This window comes from Anabas testudineus, chromosome 11 (genome assembly GCF_900324465.2).
Source record: "Anabas testudineus chromosome 11, fAnaTes1.2, whole genome shotgun sequence".
Lineage (NCBI taxonomy): Eukaryota > Metazoa > Chordata > Actinopteri > Anabantiformes > Anabantidae > Anabas > Anabas testudineus.
The window spans coordinates 7,018,747-7,044,743 of record NC_046620.1 but is presented as its reverse complement, the minus strand read 5'-3'; the positions used below and the strand labels follow the sequence as shown (position 1 = coordinate 7,044,743).

General features: G+C 40.9%; 2 protein-coding genes across 3 annotated transcripts; both read right to left on the bottom strand.

The window, feature by feature from the left end:
* Positions 1-1,910: 1,910 nt before the first annotated feature.
* Positions 1,911-8,563, bottom strand: LOC113154071 (protein phosphatase 1 regulatory subunit 36-like). Its single transcript, XM_026348076.1, has 11 exons — positions 8,534-8,563; positions 8,208-8,272; positions 8,044-8,127; positions 7,716-7,852; positions 7,423-7,492; positions 7,199-7,297; positions 6,818-6,958; positions 6,346-6,385; positions 5,414-5,643; positions 2,884-3,084; positions 1,911-2,436 (listed from the first exon to the last, which is right to left on the bottom strand). The coding sequence occupies exons 1-11, from the start codon at positions 8,561-8,563 to the stop codon at positions 2,268-2,270; spliced, it is 1,266 nt and encodes a 421-aa protein (XP_026203861.1). The 3' UTR covers positions 1,911-2,267.
* Positions 8,564-8,900: 337 nt separating this feature from the next.
* Positions 8,901-12,139, bottom strand: LOC113153134 (probable thiopurine S-methyltransferase). Of its 2 annotated transcripts, none has more exons than XM_026346604.1 (9): positions 12,100-12,139; positions 11,011-11,123; positions 10,657-10,749; positions 10,330-10,462; positions 9,853-9,905; positions 9,683-9,757; positions 9,459-9,544; positions 9,307-9,351; positions 8,901-9,177 (listed from the first exon to the last, which is right to left on the bottom strand). In XM_026346604.1, exons 2-9 carry the CDS (start codon positions 11,106-11,108, stop codon positions 9,059-9,061), a joined length of 702 nt encoding a protein of 233 aa, XP_026202389.1. In that variant the 5' UTR covers positions 11,109-11,123; positions 12,100-12,139; the 3' UTR covers positions 8,901-9,058. The 2 variants fall into 2 exon arrangements, with proteins under 2 accessions (XP_026202389.1, XP_026202390.1); XM_026346605.1 differs by lacking the exon at positions 12,100-12,139 and adding an exon at positions 11,793-11,976.
* Between the last annotated feature and the right edge of the window lie 13,858 nt (positions 12,140-25,997).

Here is a 25,997-nt window from a genome sequence, read left to right as displayed (position 1 = left end):
TCTAAAAAAAACAGCCTCCTTGTCCGCTCATGCCCACCTTGTACTCTAATTTCCAGATTGCTAAAATCAGTCAGGACATTGGAAAACAGCAATTTCCTAAAACCGGTTCATAGTCTGTCCTTTGTAGGCAGTAAATGCTGAACCTCTCCTGATCAAAAGTTCCAAACTAAATTCCTCAAAGACCATTTTGGCCATAAAAATTGCTCAGATGCAATGAGATGAGTCACAGCTACGTCAGAAATGACTAATTAACAAGCAGATTTCTACATCTGCAATGAGTCATCACGGAGCAATTTCTAAAAGTCAAGAAAGTTGAAATTTTTATAATTGTATTTTTAAACTTCAGTTTGATTAGTCTGTTGTTGAATCATGAGTTTGCAGCAAAGAGAGACAACGATCAATGGATATTGACACTCACAGCTCACAAAATCAGACGATCAGAGTTAAGTGGAACTCAGTTCTGTTGTATTTACTGATTGAGACGGTGCTGAGAATTAGTGTAGTGTGTTTTCTTTCCAGCAGGAACATTTTAAGTAGCTGATTATTTGAGTTTATCCAGCTCTAAGTTAAGCAATTGTCCCACAACTGTAAATATACAACATATCCAAAACATAACTCTGCATCTTTAAATAGGCAGTTCAGTTATTTGTGGGGGGAAATGCTTGTTTGCTTTCTTGCAGAGACTTACATGAAAAGATCAAAACCCCTATAAGCACTTAGCTTAGCATAATGACAGAGAGCGTGGCTCTGTCCAAATGCAACAAAATCCTGTTTCATCCATGTGTTATTTTGTTTCTTTAATCTGTACAAAAAAACAAAGGGTAGAAACAACGTGTAGCACTTGGGCCTGACAAGCAGCATGTTGGGCAGCTGGTTGCCTGGCAAATGTAAACTGTTATTTTCCTTTTCATTTTTTATTCTGTGCTGATTCTCTTATCTTTGGACAGAACCAGATTACATGTTTTCCTATTTCCAGTCTTGCAATGCTTCATTAACCTTCTCCAGACTTATTTCTGCTGAACCATCTACACAGTTATACAGATCTGACAGTAGTATTGTCTCATGTAATTCTGGGCAAGAAAGCAAATAATTGTACGAACTATCTCTTTAAGATGGTAGTTCAGATGATTTCCTGTAATACATATTGCATATACTCTTTCCTCCAACTGCCAGTGTGACACTTGGCCAGAGAAAAGAACCTGTAAACTGAGATGGTAGGTTTCGTTCTGTTAAGCGTCCAACTGCTTGCCTGGTAGTAGACACGCTGCACATTAAGAGACCAGAGAGAACAAGGAATGAGACAAGACAGCAGAGGAAGATGGAGTAAGAGAGCCCATTTGACCTGATTGTTCATCCTGTATGACCTGAATGAAAACAACAGAAGGAAAACTAAATGATGCCAGCCGGTACCGTAGAGGAGAGCACTTGAATTAGGAATGTACGAAGGAATGTACATCAAAACCAAGTCTTCTTCTCTTTCGGCTTTTCCCTTCAAATTTGTGAAAATAAATTGTGACCCATCCCCCACTCAAAGCACAAGCTTTCTCCTTCTCCTCCTCAGAGGGCTTAACTCCTGTCCTGGTGTCCCAGATTATGTAGCCAATTAGGGCAAAGGAAAAGCCCCTTCTGCTACCAAGCCGGGCTATAGAGTGGTGTGAGTGTGCAGAGCGAATGTGGCACCAGTTCATTACCGTGAGACTGGTGTGAGGCAGTACAAGTACACAGATTGTCGAAATGAAAGCCTTCACTTATCTAAATAAATTAAGCTAAACACTGAGCCTCTGTGTGAAGTCTGTATAATTCGATTACCCAAATACAAATGATGCACGTGATCATCTTGAGTTCCTGCATTTTCATGTTATAATTCACAACATAAAGAAACTGGAGACCTTCAGAGGTGTTATAGATTTCATTATATTTTATTCAACAGCACCACCAGCTGGCAAATAGGAAACCTATTTAAATTCAGATGCAAATCCCAGCAAACATGGTGTGTGTTATGACATACATGAGAAGAACAGAATGAAAACTCAGCTGCTACCTGAATTAATTTTGTTCCTCGCCCTTTGGGCTGTGCTGAGGAATGCATTTGGAAGTCTGAGCACATGCAGTGCCTCTGTTACACCAACAGAAATGCACACTCACACATCAAACATTATTTCTTTCAAACATGCGACTCAGTCAGTGTCTGAGGTCACTACCTCAGTCGTAGCTGCTGAGTTTCTAGCGTCTATGTGGGTCGTGTTGCTGTATCTGTTAAATCCTACTCAGTTTGGTCCCATCAAGGTCGACCTGCTACCTTCAACATGGATGCCAGGAGGATCCTCACTGTTATTAACATCATCGCCTGCCTCGTCTCTGCTGTTCCTCTGTTCCCCATGGGGTATCAAGGTGCTGCGGCTGAACTGTTTCAGTGGTTTGCCAAGAATCCCAAACCTGATTAAATGAATGACAAAAGAATAAACATGAAATATGTCTTATGGCACACAAACACAAAACATCAGATATACCTATAAAATATTCTCCATTTTTAGTGTAGATGAACTGATTAGATGAAGGTAGACCTGTGATGTTATGAACTGCTAACCAAGCTTTATAATAAGCTTGGTTAGCTTATTAACATCATGCACAATTAGAGGTTTAAAGCTCCACTATATTTTATATTGTTTATATATTTATATTATATATTAACAAAGACTCAAATGACTTACTAAGGTTATTAGAGCAGCACTGTGCAGCTCTATGTAGCTTTAAACTTGTGGTTTTCTGACATAGAATTGTCATTCTGAGTATGGCAGTAGTGCAACAGATACATCATATTATGAGTCATGACAAATCATCCAGAGTGTTAAATGTGACATATTCTATGATGTCAAACACCACCTGACGCTGGCCAGCTGCTGGTTGAGCTGCTCCGTCAAAGCCTTGGTGTCACAGCGCTGAGCCTGCAGTGGGCTCTGCCTTCTGGCCCGGCTCCCGAGGAACAGATGGGGTGACCGTTCTTTGGCCGAGGGGAACAGAGACACCATCAGAGGGGAACGCTGATTAACTATGCTGCTGAGGGCTGGATGCCTCTGGGACTTTCTGGGTAAGAAGTCAGATCAAGGAGCAGGGACAAAAAAATGTAATGAGCACATTGTACACATAAACACATGCAAATGTAAATGGATGTATTGTCCTCTATCACACCCTTTTGTCCTCTATCACACTAAAGGACAGATTACAGATAAATGCAGTATGAAGACATATGTATGTTCATTCATTAACATACATCAACAGCTGTTTAAGCATTTTGAAAAAGAGACATTCCTCACATATTCTGCTTTTTCAAACACACTTATAGTACTCATGATGGAAACCTAAACAAAGATCAAGAACCTATTACTCAGAAAAGTTGCTATAGCTGCTCTCAAGATCAATGTGCTATTCCAGATTAAATACAAAAATCCACAGAGATAGAAGTACACAGCTCAGGATCCTCCTCTCTTTTTCTGGTTTTAAATCTGTATAAATAATGGTATCTCAAAGTGTTTTCCTGTTATTGTTGTGCTCTAGAGAGCTTGTTGTAGTATGTGGCTGTAATCAAGTCATTCTCAAGAGACAGTGTGAGTGGCGTGTGATTACACTCATATCATGTGTTAGCTGCAGGTCTCGAACAGTTTTATATGTTAATGAACAGTGATATGCATTCAATTTAATTCACTTCAGTTCAGTTCATTTATACAGCACCAAATCAAACAAAAGTAATCTCGAGGCATTTGGCATTGTTAGGTTAGGTTTAAGACCTTACAGAATTATGTGGAAAACATATACAGTACAACTACAGATGTGCAGTTGTACTGTAACTCACATGTCATGTCATGTGTTGGGTACACACCTTGAAAGAGCCTTTATGTTAATGAAAAGCTCTTCTCAAAGTTGATTATCACATGAATGAGTGTGTTTGTCTCATGGTATACTGTGTGTGCTGTAAACATCTATTTCAATCTCAGAGTGCTTCTTTGCTTCTCCAGAGTTAGCTGTGTTTTTCCCCCACTGAGTGGGGTGTGACTACTCACATGTCATGTGCTAGGTACAGACCTTCAACAGGCTTTTATGCTAATGAAAGGTTCTTTATATATGGTAACCACATGAGTTGGGTGAATTTATCTCATGGTATATGTTTGATAGCCTTTGAAATATCAACACACTTCTTTGTCACTTTAGAGTTCACTATCGTCATGTACTGTATGATTGCTATGTTTCTCCCCATCGATCAACGCAACAAATAAAGCAACTGCTGGCTCTAATCTTTTTAATACTCCCAATACCTTACCTAGAGACAACACAGCAGGAAATGGTAATGGGGATTTTAACCACTTTTTGTATTAGCAGCTGGTTATCCATAGTAATACATCACAATTTGTTAGTTGATTATGCGGGGCGGAAGTTACACAAAATACATTTTGTGTGAAAGTAACATATAACACCACTTCAAAATTGTATGTATTATGGTACTTATGATGGCATAATGGTACTGTTCATCATTTCTTTTCAGTGTATGTAAGACAGCTGGAAGCTGTACTAAAGCTAGTCCAAACTATGTTGTGTACATCCAGCCTCAGGAGGAGAGCAAGCTTCGAGCCCAGCTTTTGATTGTTTGGTCTAAACCTGACAGCAGGAAAGAGCATTGTGCCCCTGACAGCTTACACAAGTGCCAATCTTGCATCAGACACACAGAACAACATAAAATGGGCTGTCAGAAAGTTCTTTCTATTGGACAAAGCTATGACTCTGTCTTCATCAATCAAATTCCAGTTATAGTCCTGACATGGCGTCCATCAAATGTAGACAACTTACCGTCTGATCTGTTAGGTTAGTTGCTGTATAATATGGAGTGATGGCAGACTGGTTAAACAGGCTGATGGTTGGAATTTACAAAAAGCAATTCCAACAGTATTGCTGAGCAAGATACTGAAAACTGATCAGTTTATCATTAAGTGAGTCAGTAAATAAGAGTGATTAATAGTTTACGATTGTTTGAGTCCAATTAAATCGCAACAATAGAACAACAATAAATTTGGGTCGAATAGAAAGCATGACCTCTGACCTTTTAAGGTGAAGTCACACTGTCACCAAAGATAGATTTTAAATTTATCTCTGATAGCACCGCTCTCCAGACAGACCACCACAGAGTCTTAAAGTACTGTAGGTGACCCTTTCTGACTGGCCTGTAGGGAAAAAACCTTCTTAGGACAAATAAATAATGTATAGCATCACAGAAGTGAGAACATAAAGAGTGCTGTAACTAAAGAGGCAAAAATGCTGTTACTTTATACCAATCAAAAATTCTTGTTCTCATAAAACATACATGTACAGTGACAGAGAGCACTACATGCCACCTCTACTGCACCTTTACTTTACTTTAACGTACCTATGCTTGAATTGGCCATTACATGCTGTCTGCTTGGAGTCAGCTTCTCCCATCTTCAGTGAACCGTTAAGAAGAGTTGAGGTCATTCCTGAGACCCCATCAGTCCTGTTCCTCGCTGCCTTGTTGAAGGTGTCAGAGTACAAAAGACACCAAACCTCCTCCTGGATGTCCCTCAGGTCCTTCCTACCAAACGTCACCCAGGCCACATAGCAGAAGAAGCTGTACAAGCACTAGGTAGAGTGGGTTAGATAAAAAAAAAAAAGGAAGCGTGTCACCTGCCAATCTTTATCAGACCACTTACTTTGTTTGCTCATTTTTTCATGTATTCAGTGAAAGAACATTCAGCATCCCTTCTTCCCGTCTAAAATCCCAGTGGGCCACTTGTTCTTCTGTGGTTTTTAAAAGGTCACAACAGCTATTTTTGTCCAAAAAGGTCACATACAGAGCAGGCAATAAGCTGCTGCTGTTAGTGTGATATTTCTCTCTCTGCCCACCCACCTGACTAAATACTGGAGAGCCTGTCAAAGCAAAGCACCTGTGTTGAGTCAACATCTCCTGCCACTGACTAATTCATTAAGGCCACCAGGCATAACCAGCACTCAGTGTCGTTCTGTTTTCTAGTCATTGCCGTCTGTATTCACAGATGGTGAACTGGCCTTCACTCTGACCTGCTGAAGGCTTCATTTTTGTGTGCAGATAAGGCAATACATTTTGAAATGTTTTAAAATGCTGCTTATGCAAGAACAAATGTCAGGTCAGTTACTGTAGGAGCCATATTTATCAGGCTTTTAAAAACAAAGGGAGTGGTGATGGAAACAAAATGCAATTATTAACCTGTAACACACATAATAACCTTAAAAACATGGAAAATACAGTAGAAGAGTCTACCTGAAAACTACAGTTCTGTAGCAAAAGGTTCTAATTACACCTACCGCATCTAGCAGCCATTCTGCAGCGCTTAACATCGGTCCCCTAAGAAAATACATAAAAGATTGATATGCAGTAGACATTTGTGATTGTTCACTTGGTATTTTTCACTGAATGTAACAGTTTCCTTCAGCTTATGTGAGCTGCATTGCTATATGTCTAGCAAGTAGGTATATTTCAACAGTACATAATATTTGTGAGCTCAAAACCTTTTAAACTCTTAACCATGTGAGGGGTCATTGTCCGCTTTGGACATATGACACATGAGAAACAGTACACATTCAGAGAGAAGAATGGATTCCACTAAATAGCAGCAAATTTTGAATGCAAATAACATACAGCCAGTCAACTACTTCATGAAACTCTCAGACTTTTTGGAATGAAGAATCTCATGACTTGAACATAATTTAAAATCTGCAGGTAAATCTGAAACATGCTGCCTGCACATGACAATTGTAAATTTTAACAAATACTCACCTGTGATATCTTGTATTTTGATGCTGTTTTATCGCCAAGTCCATGAATAGGCTGAAGTAGCAGACAGCCAGCTTCTTTTTAGCTATCTCCTTTTTGGCCAAAGTTTCTGCCATCTTCTGTTGCTCTGTGTTAATGTCTACACTGACACATCGTTTAGAAAAAAAGTGAGTATGCAAAAAGACACGACAGACAACAGAGAAAAGTGAATTAGAAAAAAACAAAAACAAATATATTGTATTGTATGCAAATGATAACTGCATATACTTTAGCATTAATGTGACAAAAAAATAACATCAATAAAGTAAAGGTAATCAACTCCAGGCTGTACTCTAAGATACATGTGTATAATAGACAGGTCTCCTTAGATCTCAGTATACTTACACCATTAAAGGTTTTGGTTTATTCTCAAGAGACTTGTGTTCGAAGAAACAAGACAGGTAAAGAAAAAGGGCAGCAAGAACATCATCCAGCTCTTGACTCCTGGATACACAGAGAGGGGATGTAATACTGTGTAGTAGATCTCTTCATAAGATGTACAACAATGGAATCTGTATACATAAATAAAACCATCTGTATACATAAAATCATGTCCTTGTAGTCCTTACTTCAATAGGGCCAGAAAGCAGAATGGGATAGGAAGTGAATAATTTTCCTGTAGCAATCTGACAGCCACCTCTACAATACAGAAAGTTCTGTCACAACAAGGTCAACGGTCATCACACCTTCACAGAATTATGTGCATAATTATCTGGATAAAAACGCAATCACAAATGCAAAAATATGAATATTTCCTGATTCATTCACATTTGTAGCAACCTTCTATTTGTTTAGTAATTGCCAATACTCTTATATAGCAGCACATAGCAGTATTATTGTTCAACAACATATTGAAACTTGCGTTTAACATCATCAATGGTGACACGTTCTCCTCGCCTCTTCAGCACTGAGGACATGTATGCTTTCAGATGAGCAGAGCTCAGAGTCTTTGCAATGCTTGGGCGCCATCTATGGTTCAATGTACAGATGTCAGCCAACCTAAGGGGACAGTAGGGATGTTTCAACAAGTGCAGGTTAGTCTCAGCTGTGAAATGCAAAACTTTTAATTATGTGTATTTAGAATAGAATAGCTCAGTATGGATCGTCATTGCGTCTGTACACACAGCTGATTAAAAATTACCAAGTATTAAAGCAAACATAACAAAAGAATAAAACTTTTGGAGGCCTACCACTCGGCACGCTGCTGGAGACCGTTGAAATTGACATTGCTTTGCCTCCTTTTCCTTAAAGCACCATCCTCTGCCGGACTATTACTACAGGAGACGACAAGAACACGTCTTATAAATGTCAGCTAGCATGCTGAGCACCTTTAAATTAGCCAGGTTACACTCACCTGACAAACTCCACCGTGTGGGATTCATCACTCCACACCCAGCGGCCTGGACACGGCACACTCACCTGAAAGGTAACTAGTTAGCTGCTTCGTTAAGGTCAACCTGACGTTTAGCTTCACGACAAGTTAAATTAACCCAACCAAAAGAGTCATTTTAGCACTTTTACAGTTAATTGTGATAAAGTAAGCTAGCGTTAAAGTTAGGTAGCACAAGACACGGGCAGCTGTAGTCACTGTCAGAGCTTTACAGATAGGATGCTTTATTATTACCGCTTTAAAACTAACTTTAAACCGTTTAAAAGATCACTATTTATGTGTAAACTTACATTTCTCGTCTCGTCGGCACATTTTGGCATTTTTTTAGCATTTAGCTAGCACTCCTTTCTTTTTGCCGTTTGCTAATGTTAGGCTCCGTATCTAAGCAACAGCCAATAGGAAGGAAGCTGTCCCTATGACGCAACTAAAGTGAGACGAGTCAACAGAGATTTTTTATTTTGTGCATTATTATTATTATTATTATTATTATTATTATTATTATTATTATTATTATTATTATTATTATTATTTTAACATATTTAACAATTAAGATTGTGGTAATTAAAACAACTAGTAAATATAAACTTGAATGAAACTGTAGTTCTGTCAGTAATACACTAAACAGCTGTCCAACTTGTTTAAATAAAACCACAGACCATATTTTGACAAAACTAGTTTTATTTTTGTACATTCAGTTTTTCTCTTGACATGGAACTGTGTCAAGATGATGTACAAGCATTTAAAAACTGCCTCGGACCTGTGTTTGTAATAAATTATCCAAGATCAGCTTTTTCTAAGCTGTCAACGCTTTGTTTTCACTCGCTCTTTGGAGTAATGAGGTGTACGTTTTCAGTCATGTAGTCCAGCCCCCAGCCTCGCTGTTTGTCTGTCAAAGAATCCACTGACTGCAGCAGTTCAATATCACAGCTGTTCCCTGAAGAAAACAGATGCACCATAAAAAAAAAGATTAATATTAATCTCCAGTCTCAGCCATTTTTTTTTTTGCTTTGGTTTTTGATTTTCTTTGTTTTATGATTAAGTTTGAGCTCTTAACAACACTCACCAAAAAGACTGTGTACTTGCTCATTAGGCACAAAAAAGGGGGGACCTGAAAAACAAATAGTCAAACAAACAGAGGGATTTGTTACTTTATATTCCTATATGACTTTCACAGTATGTAATTTTTTTAGGCAGAACTATTAGATAGATATTTACCTTTATATAATTCTGGATTATACAGAAAAGTGTCCAAAAGGTATCTACAGTCTTTGGCCATGAGAGAAATGATAAGAGAAGCATACCTGTGGTAAGAGAGAGTAGTAAGATGACATGGAATGTATGGTTACAAAATGTGCTATATGTATAATAAATGTTAATATTATTTTAATATTTATTTGTGGGGTTATTCCATCTTAATTTAGGGTTTAATCTCATCTTACTTTTCTCTGTCTCTTGGGTTGATAGCCACTAGAGATCCTCTGTCCCAGATTGCTCCAAACTGACCTTCGATGGAACTGTATAATTCAGACAAAGTAAGTACGCAATTCACATCTTTTCAACACTTTTTTTTTTCTTTTACAAACAATTAAATAAAACAGAGGTTATCTACCTGGAGAAGCTGTATAGGTCACATTGATACAGGGAAATATTTTTCTCTGAACTCTGCAAACCAAAGACAGTGTAAATTAACAACTTGGTCTATGTCTATAAATGCAGCATGTAGTCAGGAAGTGTTCTGGTTGGTTAAACAGATGTTCCTCTGCCTTACAATGTTTTCCTGTCAATGTATAGCAGCACATGTGAGCCACTAGTAGTATCTTTTATTGGCAGGGCAGAGCAAGGAAGCATACAGTCTCACATCTTAATTACTGAATTAATTACTGAATGTAAATACACCGAAACAGCTACATTTAGCTGACAAAAATAGTCAACAACAAATAGTATCAAAAACAGGAAATCTTATAAAAGCATAATAAATACGTACAGTGCATTTGTTGCACTCAAAACTTGGTGGTGGTCTTTGACAGGCATGATTAAAAATATGAAAAGCATGATGAGATGATCCTTCACTCTTTAGTTCACCCACCTTGTAAACCTTTGCACTGGGGATGGAAGGGACCGGCTCCTCACTGTACGTCAAGTTGTTCTCTTCAAAGAACTGCTCGATTGCCTTTTCAGATATCTCCACACCGACCACTGAATGGCCCATATCGGCTAGCCTGAGATTCACATGGAAAAGAGAACGAATAAAGGAGCATTTTATTCTCAGGCAACACTGAGTATGAAATGTAGAAAAGTGTGTTGGTAACTGTTGTTTGTAGCTCATGGCTGCCTTAATAAGAGCTTGGCGATGACTCCTGAAAATCTAAACAACCACCTTCTTATTTCTGAATGGATTAACTAAGCTTCATACCACTTCATATCCACAGCTTTCCCACAGAGAGGGAAGAAGAAGCGAACTGCTGTTCGTCCAGCGAGAACTTTGTCAATACTGCTCTCCAGCAAACTGTCAAAAGTAGAAAACCCCTATTAACAGCAAACCAACACACATTCTTCTGTAATAAGTGTGGTTACATCATCAATCCCCTTGAACTTCTTAAACTTGAAAAGTTTGGATATTTCCAACATGCACTCACAGTGAGCTTTGACATGCAGGTGACAGTGTTTGGATTGAATAAGCTTATTTCTACTCACTGTTCTTTATTGACTTTATAAATAAGGGAGTTGTTTGTACAGCTTTTCTACCATTTTCAAGCACGTTCATTACTTGTGTACATGAGGCTGATGGAAGCCAATGTTGTTCTCATGCCAGCGTCCCTCCCATTCTCCAAGTGCCATAACCCGGTCAGCCTGCGTTGCCAGCATGTTTGTTGTGTTTACCTGACATGAACAGTAGGAAAAAAAACAGAAGAAAGAGAGAGAGAGAGGGTGAATAAAAATAAAAATAAAACATACTATAACAACACACACAGCCAAACACTCCTGGAATAAACGCATTTCAAACTGCTGCAGTTAATGCATGTGTGAAAACTATGGCACTGCATTAAACAAGCATGTAAAGGAACCAGTTAACAGGTTTGTAGCCATGATACTGATCGAGGTTTTGACTCAGCTGGTTTATGATTGCAAAACAATCTGGTTTAGCTAGAACAGACAGAAGCGAGATTAAAGGTCATGTGCACAGAATAATGTGTGCATTCTAGCACATAAATATATGTTGCAAGAGTGGAAAGTTCAAGCCTCTGCTCCACATAACTTTTCTCTCATCAGTCGCCTCCAGCTTCTGGAAATACACGCTTCTATTATGTAACTCTCTGTGTTATGAAAATTATGAAGTTCTATAGGCTATTTGTCAAATGGGTAATGTGACGTGAAAGGCCTTGCATAACACAAGTCTTTGCTAATGTAGCCTAAATAAATTAAATTATGCAGCTTCAAGACTACAAAAATACATTAATGCAAACGTTTTTATATGAGGTTATGGCTAAAACATACACAATAGACGGATTACAGTAGATACAACTGTTAGAAAGTCAGATCCATTCTTACCTAGAAGCAAACTGGCATAAAACCAACCATGGTATGTTTAAGGGAAATTTTAAGACCAACATGAATGTAATTTCTAACCAAAAGCTTTCCTAACCTCACTGAAGACGTTTAATGTTAGTGCAGCCACACACTGACTCTGCGTTAGTCATATGACACCAATGATACGACAGCTGAATTTATACAATCTACGGTTTCAGTCAATACACGGGGTCTTTGTGGTTACGTGCTCTTGTGAAATGGATCTGTTAGACTGTCTATTCGTTTCCATTATAAAGTCACGCTAATCTGGAAGTTGTAGAGAACTCACCTGACAAACACCAACATCCGAAGAAACAGGTTTACTTCCGCTTGGGGAGGAGCCTAATATTGCGTTCAGGTAACCTGGGAAATATGGAAACCGCCATCCATTATCTTTTCACTGTGGTTTAGTGTTAAATGTTTAATGGTATTATACTGACGTTAAGTATTTTCTGGACCCTATGTATATACATTTAAATTGCAAAAATAATTTAGTGGGTGTGGTATAATCTGATTCATAATATGATCAGGTCCTAATTAACATAATTCTAGAGTAGAGGATAGTAGAATAAAGCTTAATAATAACAATAACATTAATAATAATTCCTTTATTTCTGTTGTCAGGGTTTAATACGATCTATTTATACAATTATTTACTTGCACCATCATTTCCCCCTTTGCTGTAAACACACTGAAGCCACATTGAGAGTGTGACAGCTGTCACTAATCCTCAGAAAGCCTCTGCACGGTTGCTCAGTGATTAGTCTCGCTTGCCCAGCCTGCTTCTCTGCGCACACCGGTGCCAAAAGATAGATCCAGAGATAAAGCATTCTTCCAAAGTGTAAGACCATGTGAAGTCGGAAGGCATGACAGGAAGGGGGATGACTTCTTTCGGACACACAGCGGCGCAAGAGTCTCGGAAATAATGGTTCCTCTCTTGAAACAAGTCAGAGTCGCTCCCAGCTCTGTTTCCAGAGATATGATCATGCCTTTTAAATATGCAGACGTAGGCACTTACACAGCATTTTGAAAATATCCTCTTTGTAAAGACAACGTAGGCTGTGAAGTGCTGCTAGTGATGCGTTCAGTTCGTTTTCACCTCTTATTCTCAGCATCTCGTTGCTTTGTTTTTGGGTTTGTCCATGCTGAACTTTAATGTGTGGAGCGCGTGAGTTGCCAGTATAAAGAAGCCTATTAGCTAATTGCAATTGCATTTACAGTAACGGGCCTAATGCGTTACACAGCTTATTTCCATTACTGCTGGCTTATGTCTTACAGAATTAAAATGTTTAAAAAACCCATCATAAATTAATGTAGCTCATGAAAAATCACCATCATAAAGTGTTGACCGTGATGCACTTATTTAAAAGCATCCGCAACATATCTCCAACCATGATGAACAGTAGACATGTTTCTAAAAAAAAAAAAAAAAAAACCAGTGGAGAGTCGAAGCACCTCCATGTTGGTTCAAATCCTGTGCGTAATTCGGTGCTTCCAGCGCGCCCCAGTTGCGCGGGGTCGCATCCAGATGTGTGTGTTTTTCTTTACGGTGCGACGAAGACGTCGAGGAGCTCCTGGGCCAATCAGCACCGCCTGGGGGCGGGTCGTGCGTGGACTGTTGTGGTTATGGAAAATGGACAATTTAGCACGCACGATCATCGTTTGTATCCCAACGGGGGGAGACCCGCGCTGGCACGCTAAATTGATGGGCAAATGTCCGGCCGTGGTGTGAAAAGGAAAATAACCAGAGAGGAAGGGAGCGCGGTTCGCCACCCGGTAAGGGCGAGCTCTCTGTCGGGGAGAAGTCGGCGCGCTGCGAGGATCGGACTGGGTGATTTCTGGTGTCTATGTTTAGACGCTGCCTTTATTGTGAAGTAATAATAGATAATAGCACCGTGTTTCTTATGTTTTCTGTATTTAGATCTATACAGTATTCCTCATTTAGCTCGCGTGGATCTTATCCTCTGGTGGAAGGGCATCAGTCCCCATTGTGAGCTTATTTCCATTTAAATACAGCAAAACCCTTAATGATCCACTCACATCACGCTGCAGCGATTGTGAGATCAGGAGCATGTTTGTGTGAAGCTTGTCTCCACTGCTCCCGGCTCCCCTGGTGCCTGCGCGGCGCACGGCAGCGCACCTTTGTCCCTCACGCTGCTTAGATGTTGGAACGGGAATCACAAGTGTGTGAAGCAGCCCTCACGATGCCAGCGAACTAAAAAGCCCTTTGTGGTACTGTAGCGATCCCAAAGAGATCAAATAGGGCCGAATGACCGTTTAACCGAACTCGCTGTGAGTGCAACAGGGTCACTTTGATTCACCTCTGGGTTATCAGAAGCCTGCCGGGGACTGTTTCAGTCAATCCAGGAGGCTGGTGCCGCAGCAGAGAGCGATGCTGTGCGGTTCGTGGTGCTCTGACTGGGAGAGCTGCATGCTGGATAGTGGAGGAGAACCCTACAGTGTGAGGTCTGGCAAATTTGGAGGACAGACGTGAGGGGGCGGCGGGACACTCCGGAGTCACACTCCATTATTCCAACGGAAGGTGCATATGCGCTATGTGGCTGTGTTTGAAGTGAGTGTGTGACGTTGCTCGTAAGTCGAGAACGGGATTGCCCCGCGGAGGGGAAGTGAGCATCCACAGCTGGTGTCCTCGGCGCACTCAGCTGTAGCAGCTCCGCCGGAGCAGGACCCTCCACAGTTCAGTGCGCAACTGGACTGATTCTGCTTCAGGGGCACTTGAGAGTCTGACGCTCCCTGCTCGGAACTGGATGAACCTGCTGCTGCTGCTACCTGCAACAGATCTCTGTCTCACTGTGTGACAGGTAGGCTGAGCAGGTGGGGACGATTGGAGAATAGGACGGAGTTGCGCTCAAATAACGAAGCTTTGTCAAAGACTGATGCGTTTATAGAACATAACGATTGTACTGCTGTTGTAGATAATTATTCGGTATCTGGACCGTCTACAAGTTGAGCTTTGGGGGAGAAGAGCCACTGTTTCTGTATGCAAAACAGAAGCAATATCACTGCATTATTATTATTAGTAGTATTGTTGTTGTTGTTGTTGTTGTTACTGTAATACTACACAGTAGTACACAGATTACTAAATATCACTTATTTTACAGAACCCTATTTACAAATTAAACATTTAGAGGGAGTTAGACTGACTAGCATAATCACAGTACAAACCATTTTTACATAACATAGTTATATGTAACAACATCCATATTATATATGAGACTTTTTAAAATGAGTAATATGCTTTAGAGCTGTCACCTCCTCCTCTAGGAAAATGTTTCTGGCTTCAGTGTGTTTTAGATTCCCCCTTCTTTTAAGATGGCAAGAGCTAAAAGCTTGGGAAAGAGCAGAGAATGACCTGCCTTCACATCCTAGTGAAGTGCTGTGTATTAATTAATACTAAAGAAACAAACAAGGTTGTTGGAGTTTAAATTAATTGATAATGCTGCCATTATAGTGTAGTCTCTTAAAGGCTCTCTGATATCAAGGAGCCCTCTCTGGACAGCGTGGATACTGATGCCAATCTGTACATTGGCTGACTGATTTATAAAGTGACTTCATTATAATTGCAGTACCTGTCCCTGAATAGGTTTTTGCATTAAAGATGGTTCTGCAATACTCTCCCCAGTGATTTAGAGAAGCACAGATTGTAGCAGTATTACTACTGGGGTGGAGAGACAGTATTATATGTGTTATATTCCAGCAGTGCATTAATTAGAGGAGTTGAGAATTGGCAGTCTTTTATGGTCACTTTACATAATGTTCTAATATTAATATATAGTGGTTTAATATTAATGTTTTAAATGACACAGACAGAAGAAGAAAAATATTACAGAAACTTTTTTCTCACAAAATGGGCCATCGTTCCAAGCTATTTTCTGAAACGTCTGCTTTCATCTTAAATGTCAGGGACTGAACTAATTGAACCTCTTCTTTCTTATCCTTAGGTGAGATTTTATATCTTCTTTTTCTTGTTGTCAAGGTCACATTGTTTATAGCAAGATCTGATCTAAGGTCTGCGATAGGACAGCCTCCAGGCTGAAGCTGCACAGATAAGATGAGTTGCAGGTAGGATGCACTGTGAGCAGGACCAGTTAATAAGGCAGATGGATTTTCCTACATGCTGCTTCTGCTGTGTGTGTGTTGTCAGGTGCACAGCCAGGCACTGAACACAGAGTTATGCTGTATCAGTACTCTTTAGTAGCCCTTTGCTCACTATTTGCTGGGAGCTGTGCGCTAGTGTTGGCTGTGATCTTTGTCTGTGTTAGTGTGACACAGCCTGATGTGCATATTTTCTGGCCCTGTTTTCTGAGACTGTAAACAGCATTGCCAAATCCAGAGTGTGAGCTTGAACCTCCTAATAATTGTTCCTACCAATCTTGTTCATTCTGTTAATTAGCCCTTGTGGCGTTGGAGTGCAGCATATTGTTGAGACATAATTAATCAACCCGGCTTGTAATTATGCTGGGTTTGGAATGTGTGCGCTGCTGGGAGGCTGGTTGCATTGCAGGGCATTCAGCTTGAGGTAAACATCTTATTAACCGTGTCAGAGTCCCTCAGCCCACGCAGTGCAAGTATGGTTTTATTAAGGTGGAGAGGAATGTACTGTTATCCATATCCTGAAAATGGCCTCATAAAAGAACCAGTGCTTGATTAAGTTTATGGCCATTATGATTCTGAGTTGGTTGAGCTAATGGAACAATACTCAGTAGCTGCATGCACACAATAAGAGGGATTATTTTTCATACAGTAAAAGGCAGATGGTTCAGCATGCATCAGAATGCGCTTATGCATGTGAGTATGCTCATATGTGCGTGTGCTGCATGGAAGTGTAAAGAGCACCACTGTTTCCAAGTGCAGCTAGTAAGTGAGGACAGAAAATAGAACATGGATCACATCCCGGTTGTAAGCTTTTAATGCAGGCCTGTCAGGAAACACATCCCCTGTTTTTTCACCGCAGCAGGATTTCTTTGGTACACCACAGACAAACCTCACACACTCAGTGACTCTCGCTCAGGTTGTAGATTCTGGAAAGTGATGGAATGCAACCTGTCTATTATACAGGCATTCACAAAAATAGCCTATAAAAACATACTCTGAGTCACATACACATTCCTGGCAGAGACACGTAGACTAGCACAGTTCCCATCATAGGAGTCTGGATCCCCCAAATAGTCATAAGATAAATGTAAGATGTGAGAAGAAGAGAAATAGAAGAGCAGAAAACATTGGTTCCCCAATAGATTTCCCTAATATTTACCTGGTGGAGTTACACACATACTCACAGGAAGCAATGAATCATCTAATCCAGCATGATCCTGTCTCATTGATACTGTTTTTATCCTGTGTGAGAGCCGGATGAAGTTACTGCTATTACAAACCCGACATTTCTCACTGCTTGTTTCATATTGAAACTGGAAAAAATCTCTTTTGCTCTGAAGGAGCCATAAACTATGGGAAACACTGTGTGTTTGTCTGACTAAGCAAAGATACCAACTGTTTTTACATTACCTATAAAACTAATTGCACAGTGTGCAGCATGAAATCAGATTGCAGTTTTGTTTGGCTGTTCTATAAACAGATACACCGGTAGCTCCTCTTTTGCATTTCAAGTGGCAGTTCAAGGAGTGTTTACTGCTTCCATAATTCAGGGACCTGTGGTATTAAACTGCACTTGGTGTTGCCACAGTAACCATGGCTTTTGCCAGTTAAATAATACACTATAACTTAAAATTATTTCTAGATACATTTAATCTGAGAGGGAAGACGGGTCTGTAGTCAAACAGCACTTCGTTCAGTGGCGTATGCAAGGAGTCACAAATAGGCATAGCTTCATTTTAAGAGGTCACAAGTGAAAAAAAAAATCACTGCAATAACACAAACAAAGCCATGCAGCTATCTGCTGGTCCCGGGTCACGCTGTCACATCTTTCAAGCCTGTAATGACAGAGTCCAGGGTTTAATTTTAGCTTGACTGAGCTTTTCACCTCACCACAAGATTTGTGTTTTCTACAGAGCACTCCATTTTGCTGAACTAATACGTCGCCAGCTTTAGCACAGCAAAAACACAGATGTGTGTTTAAGTATAGTGTAGACAGACGCTCACACACACACACACACACACACACACACACTCGCTCTGGCACATTCATACAGAAAAAGTCACTGAAAGGCCTGCTGCCACTAAGCACTGACATTTATACAGTATAATCGTACAGGATTTGTTTCAGAGCATGGTTGGCCTCCCTCCTTCAGGTGGACTGTCTTTGCAAGCTAACCATATCATTTGGGAAGAAATGAAAATCTCATTCTACTGGGTATTTGGCCTATTTGGCCAATTTACAACCTGCTCTATGTCACTACCCAAATCCTTTCAGACATAGTGATGCTTCTCTTACAGTGGCAATAACTCTGCTACCTGGACAATGACTGTAATGGAAGTTGATTTCATTTTTGAGTCTTTACAGCGTCAGTTGTGCTCAGAACTGCTGGTGTGGACAGAAAACAGTAGATTGAACGAACACAGGAAAACTCAAATCTGTCCCCATAACACAGAAATCCCTTTTTGAAAGATATTCAATCTTATGGAAGAGAAACACATATGGATCATTGCTGAATTTTCTGCAAAGGGCCAATATTGGTGGCATCTATTTCAGAGCATGTCAGTTTTTATTTCCTATCACAGTGTTTGTAACAACATATACAGCTAAATAACCTGCTGTGTAAACAAAATTTAAGGAAGACAGATGGGATGACACATTTCAATTTCACATCCCTGAATGACCTAATGGTTTATTTCAGTGGAAAACGGCGTCATATAGTTGAGGGAAGCCTGTGAGGTTCTCCTTCTTGTTCCATTACTCCCTTGCAAACTCTAAACAGGAAATTGTCTTGATAAATATGAAATGTTGGGTTTGAATTGAGGTAATATGTCATAAAAAGAGCCAACAGTAAGCAATATATACAAATAATGCTGGATTCAATTCACTTCTGTTAGGTTTTTGTAATTTTACTGCTACTGTAGGAGAAAATGCCTTCAAAATGTATTGTTTTGTACTAAATGCAATGCAGGTGTTATAATGTTATTCTTATTACACCTGCCTTTGTTTATGTGAAGGTGATTTTCAGTCCAGCTCAGGAAGGGTGGACACAAAATCAAAACTATTGCATTACAGAACATTAATATACCGAATAGCTATTCCTGAAGAATACAGCCTATAAATAGCTTAAAAAGCATGCATTGTGTACTAGCATTCAGCTGAATGTTAAGGGGTGTGTAGAAATGCTTCTTTCTCTCGAGCTGATGCTACATGATGCACCTGTCACTTTAAATTAGCTGCTTTAATGCAGCGTGCATTATTACATTTTTTTCCTCTTTGCCGTATTGACACAATTTTGTCGCCAGCTCAGTACACTCTAAATGAACCTTCCTAGAAGTTTCTTTACAATCACGGCGAGCAAATGATCAAAGAACTGGTGGCCTTGAGGAGTGTATCCATGTCTGTGATTAAGTGTTTCCACCTCCCCCAGCCCACGTTAGAAGATGTTACAGCAGTAACCGAAGAAGGGAAACAGTGCAGAAATGTTATTTTCAAATGGAAACCCTCCAGTGAGCTTAGGACATGGAAAGAATGGAAGGTAGAACAAGTAAGATGGTGAAATTGAAGAGCTCTGAGTCCTGCCCTGACCTTTCCTTGAACCCTCTTCTTCCACCTTCAGACCCATCTATTCAATGAGCCATGTGCTTTTTTTTTCCAGTGTTAGTCACCCAACCATGCTGATCCATCATTGATCCAGCACAGCCGGACTCTCACCACTTAAAGTCACTTACTTGTGGATGCGTGCATCCATACGTGCGTGCTTTCTTACTTTGCTGATTTGCAGTTCCCCGGATACTGTCGGGCCCGTTCAGGTCCAGGCATGCCCCGTGGCTCACATTCGTCATTATTGCTCCCTGTTAATGACCACACACTGCCGTTGTTTGTCCTTCTGCACACAGAAGTAAGATGGTAAAGATCAGCATAGCAGTTGTCAACAGAGACTTTCAAACCCCTGGGATGAGCAGGCGGTAAGATGAGTGAATGAATTTATCTCAGGTTAGTTGCTGTATTTAAAAGGAGTAGCATCATGTCCTCTCTTCTATAATATTATCTTCAATGATTATGTTCAATTCACATATTCTGTCCCATGCCTCATTGCCTCAGACATTTTTCCATATTTTCTAATTCTGAAATCAATTCAGTGCTTTAACCGTGAGCGGCTATTATTTGATAAGTTAAATGGAATGAGGAGTGTGTGGAAACTGCTTTTGTTGATCCATCAGTGATAGAGAGACGTCAATGGAGGTAAATCAATGGAAATATCCATAATAGTGTTCTTTTTGCGCTGCAACTACAGAATGATGGACAAAAGCAACAGCACCCTTATGTTAAATTGTATGGCATTAGATTAGATAAGGCAGCGGAATAAATTCATCACGCCCGTCATCGTTACTATCATCATAATGATACCCTCCATCACTTTTCTATTACACCTTCCTGCCATTACTAATTATGTCAACAACCACAAATCACGAGGACAGCGCTCGTACACATCTCTCACCAGAGTGTATCCTGAAGAAGATTGAGGTCTAATTGTGTGCGCTGGTGGCAGGGGATATAAAGTACGACAAATATAAAGAAAGGAAAATCAATGCCTTAACTAAAGGAGCAAGTGAATTATTGATGAGGAGTGTGTAATGGGATCCCAAGTGTCTATTTCTCCCCGACTTGGACAGCTTTCTGCTCAGGCGGCTCCAGTAGCAGCCAAAGAAGTAGAAACCCACTAACCTCTCCGCAGGCAGATTAGCTCGTCTGAATTATGTGGTGCAGTATGGCAGACGCACACGTACAGTGAGAATGCACTTCCATTGAGACTTAAGAGGGCTCTCACAACAAATCAAATTCAAATGAATCGCTCGCCTCTGCTGCATCAGTAGACTGACTGTGTGCAGCTGCGTTTCACGTGTTCAACTAAACAGCAGAGTTCGTCCATCTGGGGTGTCAGATCTAAAATGCGTTCTCATGTTGCTCCTTAGATGTTTTGATGTAAAGCCTTGTCAGTTGTTTTAGTGTAAATGTTTGCTCATCACAGCTTGCTAGTTTTCCCCATGTTGTGTTAGCAGAGAGAGTAACAATAGCCGAGTTTACCGATGGATCAAAGTGACAGCGCATGTTAGCAAAGCCCCTCGCTGAAGCATAAGGCTGAATAATCTTCATCACTCTCAACAACATACATTCAACATCCATAATCAGGAGGAGAAGCAGTTTACTTTAAGCATTAGTCCTTATTCCCTCTATCCTTTTAAGCTGGTACCTACAGTGCCAGTGTTCTGTTTGTTTTATCCCAAGCAGAGATGGCAGGCATCACTTCTGCTTGGCTGGAGAAGAGGCTGAAATAAGGAATGCGAATGAGAGGTATCGAGAGAGTGGCCAGGTGAGACCTGAAAGCTGCCTTTGTGTGCAAGCTGGCAGTAAGAACACTGGCCTTCAATGTGAGATTTTCTCCATGCACACGCACAAACATACGTAGGGGTTTTATGGGAGGGGTGGAGGCAGAAAAACCGTTGCAAGTTTGCTAACCTCACAAAAAAAAAAGCCTCTTCGTCTCTCCAAGGTGAACGGATGTTGTCGAGGCATAAAGTGGCTCTGTTGTCCTTCTGAATTTCCAGATCTCAATTTCAGATGCTAAATGCTCTTATTTTCTCCTCCACTGCACTTCAACTGTATCTGGCTTAGTTCAACTGGAGCTTGAAGAGCATGATAATATCTAGACCCCTTCTGCTGCTTCGGGTCTAGCGCACTGTTGCAAAAGACTGTTCCAAAAGTTAGCGTGCATCACGGCACATAGGAGCCTGCAAATATGCATCTTTTTCACAGGAATGTGGAAGAAAGACAGGGCAGAGATAGAGAAAGTAAACGTCATGAAGAGATGGTGGCTAATCAGTATTGAGGGGGTTTTGAGAGCGCACTGAGTTGTACCTTTCTCCACTTTGTCTTTATAAGCTTGAGTTGAAGATTTGGACAGTTTAAATTAGCTCTGTTGCTTGTAAAACATTACCCAGCCAAGCTATTTTATTGCTATTTCATTATGTGTTATATTAAATGTGATTGGGGTTGCAGATTGCATGTGTCTTTCCGTAATGGAAAGCTATCGAACTGAAAGCTTACAACCACTGGGTTGTCCAGAGTGTTAGTTGCGGCTTTTCAGCTCTTCAGACACAAGTTTTGCAACTAATTCTAGAGTATGTCTCCATGTTTGTTGTGGAGTGGCAGCCGTTGTGTACTGATGTTTATTCTTGTTTGTTTATTTCTCCCCAGGAGCGGCCCTGCAGAGAGTAGTCGCACCAGGCACCATGAGGCAGCAAGCTTGGCCTGAGAGAGCAGAGAAATCACCCTTTATCACTCTCAACAAGGCTGGGCAGCGGAAGAAATGTACGCAGCAGCAGCACAAGCCACTTCAGAAACAGGTTAATCCACACATCTGAGAATACAGTGGAGAGCAAATGGGGAAGGCAGAAAGAGACTAAGTGGGGGAGTCAGCACCTCGGATTGCATCACTTTAAATGGCATTCTGAATGGCAGAGTGGACTGGGCCCCACTCAGAGGCAGTGATGTCCTTTTTAACACATTGTCCTCTGTTAGTTCCTTGTTAGAAGTCACAAGTCAGTCCCCCGCCCCTGTGAGGCTACGGTGCTGAGGGGCAGAGGAAAATAAAAACAGAGGACGCGAGTGAGACAGAGCAGAAAAAAAAGTCACCGTGACAGGCCCCCATGCAGGCGCGTAAGAAGTATGTTCTGCTGGGCTTGTGTGCGTGCTGCTGGCTGGTCCTCTTTTACTGGGGTGGAGGAGTCCAGCTACGTCTGCTCCGGTTGCTGACACGCCAGCGAGGTGAGGTGGTGCGCCCCTGGCCCAACTGGACCGACAGGGCCTTCCTGCCCCGCTATGCCCATCTGGACGAGCTCCAGACAGACCCTGGGATGGCAGAGTCGCCACGCCGAGCGCCGGCAAGCATGTCTGCCATTTACAAAGACAGCCGCTGTCGCATGGAGACCTGTTTTGACTTCTCTCGGTGTCGCCGCAGAGGAAGGGAAGGATTCAGGGTGTACATATATCCATCAGAAAAAAATGATCATGTGTCAGAAAGCTACAGGAAGATCCTGACGTCCATAGGTGAGTCACGGTACTACACATCGGACCCCCGTGAAGCATGTTTGTTTGTGCTGGGGATAGACACCTTAGATCGGGACCAGCTATCAGGCCAGTTTGTGCCCAACGTTGATGAACGTATCCGTGGTTACCCGTTGTGGAATGACGGGAGGAACCATCTGATCTTCAATCTGTACTCAGGCACTTGGCCGAACTACACAGAGGACCTAGGCTTTAATATTGGCCAGGCCATCTTAGCCAAAGCCAGCCTCAACACAGAACATTTCAGGCCAGGCTTGATGTCTCCATCCCACTATTCTCCAAGGATCACCCCCAGAAGGGTGGAGAGCGGGGCTGGCTGGTGAGGAACACCATCCCGCCACGAAGGAAGTACCTGTTGATGTTCAAAGGGAAGCGTTACCTGACAGGCATAGGCTCAGACACCAGAACGCTCTCCATCACATCCACAATGGCAAGGACATTGTGATCGCTAACGACGTGCCGCCATGGGAAGGACTGGAGAAGCACAAAGATGCCCGCTGTGATCATGACAACCTGGAATATGAGAGGTAAGACAAGGGTCACATGGCCAGCGGGGAGGGCGGTAATGAAGTGATGCTGAATGTGTGAGTCAGTGTGGCACAAAACTGGTTTTTAGTGGAAAAGGGAGTGTAAAGTGTAATGTTTATTAGGAAAAACACAGTGGTGTTGTTCCATTTGCCTTCTCATTTGAAACTTACATGCTGGTTTTATTTTTTTTTTAGATGTCCTGATTTTCTACAAGCAGCATCAGGTGCTAGCTTTTGTGCCCCACTGCTTATTTTTGTCTCTCTTTATGTCTGTGTAGGTTTTAACTGTTTGAGTCAATGATATTTGACAGTTCCTCTCCACATCAATATTTTAGACACAGATTCGATTGAATGGGAATTTAGATTTAGGTAACTATTTACAGCAAATCTCCTTATTCTCTATTATATACTATAGTGCACAGTTAAAAGTACTTAAATAGTGGTTTTAGTGTCTTCAACTTGTGGGTGCTAACCACTCTCCAGCTCTTATTATTCAATAAATCATATAGTATGATAGACAAATAGATTATATGATTCAACAGAATCATTATAAAACAAATATCTCAAAGAGATTGGGAGTTTTTTATGTATTTATAAATCAACTGGATATTGCACTTAAAGGTTTTCAAGCTTTGGTAGTTGTTTTTGCATTGAGAATAAATCCTTTCCACTTTATTACTAGACTAATTACATGGAGGGTGGAGTCCATGAAAAAGATTGTGAAATAGTAACATCTGCAACAATCCACTTAATTCCAGCATCTGACCTTTCTCTGGGTTTACAAACAATTACATACAAAGATTTCTACGATTAAACAATATATATTTCCACTTTGGCCCATCGTACTGTATAGGCCCTTTCACAGAGTGGCTTCAAGAATGCATGCGCCAGCGTTGCTTTAATAATGAAAAGCTTTAGGAAACACACCCTTCTGCAATGTACATGTACAAGCAGAAGCTTGTATAACCTGTATCATCAACCTGTATCATCCTCTGAGCACCTTATATAGCCTCCTACTGGTTAGACAGGAATCATCATTCTTTCTATCAGGAAATTCATCTTGGATCTAATCACAATCTAATGCTACTCATTGCAAATGAGCTTTGGTATAAACTAAACACTACAGCTCAGTGTTGGTAGCTGATGAATTTGAAGGCAGGCGGAGACCCTGAATGCTGAGGGTTGGACATTATGCAACTCAGAGCTAACTATAATAATGTACTTGAATGTTGTTTGGTTTATTTTAATTAATATAACTGTTGTAATTACATAGTTGATATAGACACACTGTACCACAGGCCACTTCCTCCATTCCTGCCTGCTTAACTTTCTCTTTGCAATGAAAGTATCTGAAGCTGAAGTGCTGACGGAGCTCCTTATTATAAAGCCTGTGCCTGTCCATTCATAGACAGATACCAAGAGCAGGATAGTGTGATGCTGCCGAACATTCACAGACAGGAGAAGATGTTTTCAGTGAAAGCGAAAAGCTGAATAATAAAAGAATGAGAAACAGGAGTTAGATTCACCCCAGTCTGTCCGTTAAATCATGACTATATTGCAGTGTGTGCCTATAGAATAAGACATTCAGTAAGACTATAAACAGCCGTTGTTCCATAATAGGTTCTTCTTTGACTTTTTTCCAGATGTACCACTCACTCTCAAAACGGTAATTTAAATCTTAATTTATATTCCAGCCAGTGGATTTAAATTGACAGAGATTTACTTTGATTTACTTTCTATGTTTCCTGAAGTTTCATTTCAGATGCCAGATGAAAACATTGCAACAAAGCTTTTTAAAATAGGATTCACCTTACTTTGATGAGTTAAATCAGTGCTCAGCAGGAAGGATGCATCATCAGTCATCATTTTTGAGTGAAACATGACTTTAACAATTAATTTGAGTGATAACACACACTCCATCAGTTGACTAATTGAATTCATCTCAAGTTATTTCATCAAGTCTCAGGACATTTGTCTCTAAGCATGGATTCAAACACTTTCCTCTGTTGGGCTGACAGTGGTTTTATCACATTTGGAGTTTGAAGTTTTTTTCCATTGCAAGTAAATGAACACTCAAAGCCAGTGTTTGGAATCAACGGTTTTAAATATTGTTTACCCTGCGATCAGCAGTTAGGTGGCGGTTCTGATCCGAGCACACTCCTAGCTGCTGTGGCCCACAACTACCTTAGGCCTGTTTACTTTGGGCAGGGCAGCAAAGAGGACCTGCCTCTTTTTCTGTTTGAATGAGCTCATTTATTCCACACAGCCCGCTACTCAGACACCCGGGTGGGCAGGGGGTGTGTGAGATGGGGAGGAGGAGGGGAGGGAAGTGGTGGAAGTGGGGAGGTCCCATGTGGTATTTTGCTGTGGATTTGAATACGGCAAAAGGCTCTGAGGGTGTAAGAGTGTGAATGGGGA

Coding starts and splice junctions, on each gene's coding strand:
- LOC113153134 (XM_026346604.1), bottom strand. CDS start 11,108: ATGCTGGCAACGCAGGCTGACCGGGTTATGGCACTTGGAGAATGGGAG. Junction 9,545..9,682: donor AACCCAAGAGACAGAGAAAA/GTAAGATGAGAT, acceptor CTCTTACCACAG/GTATGCTTCTCTTATCATTT. Junction 9,352..9,458: donor TAATCCAGAATTATATAAAG/GTAAATATCTAT, acceptor TTTGTTTTTCAG/GTCCCCCCTTTTTTGTGCCT.
- LOC113154071 (XM_026348076.1), bottom strand. CDS start 8,563: ATGCCAAAATGTGCCGACGAGACGAGAAAT. Junction 8,128..8,207: donor CACACGGTGGAGTTTGTCAG/GTGAGTGTAACC, acceptor CGTCTCCTGTAG/TAATAGTCCGGCAGAGGATG. Junction 3,085..5,413: donor AATGGCCAATTCAAGCATAG/GTACGTTAAAGT, acceptor CTTCTTACCCAG/AAAGTCCCAGAGGCATCCAG.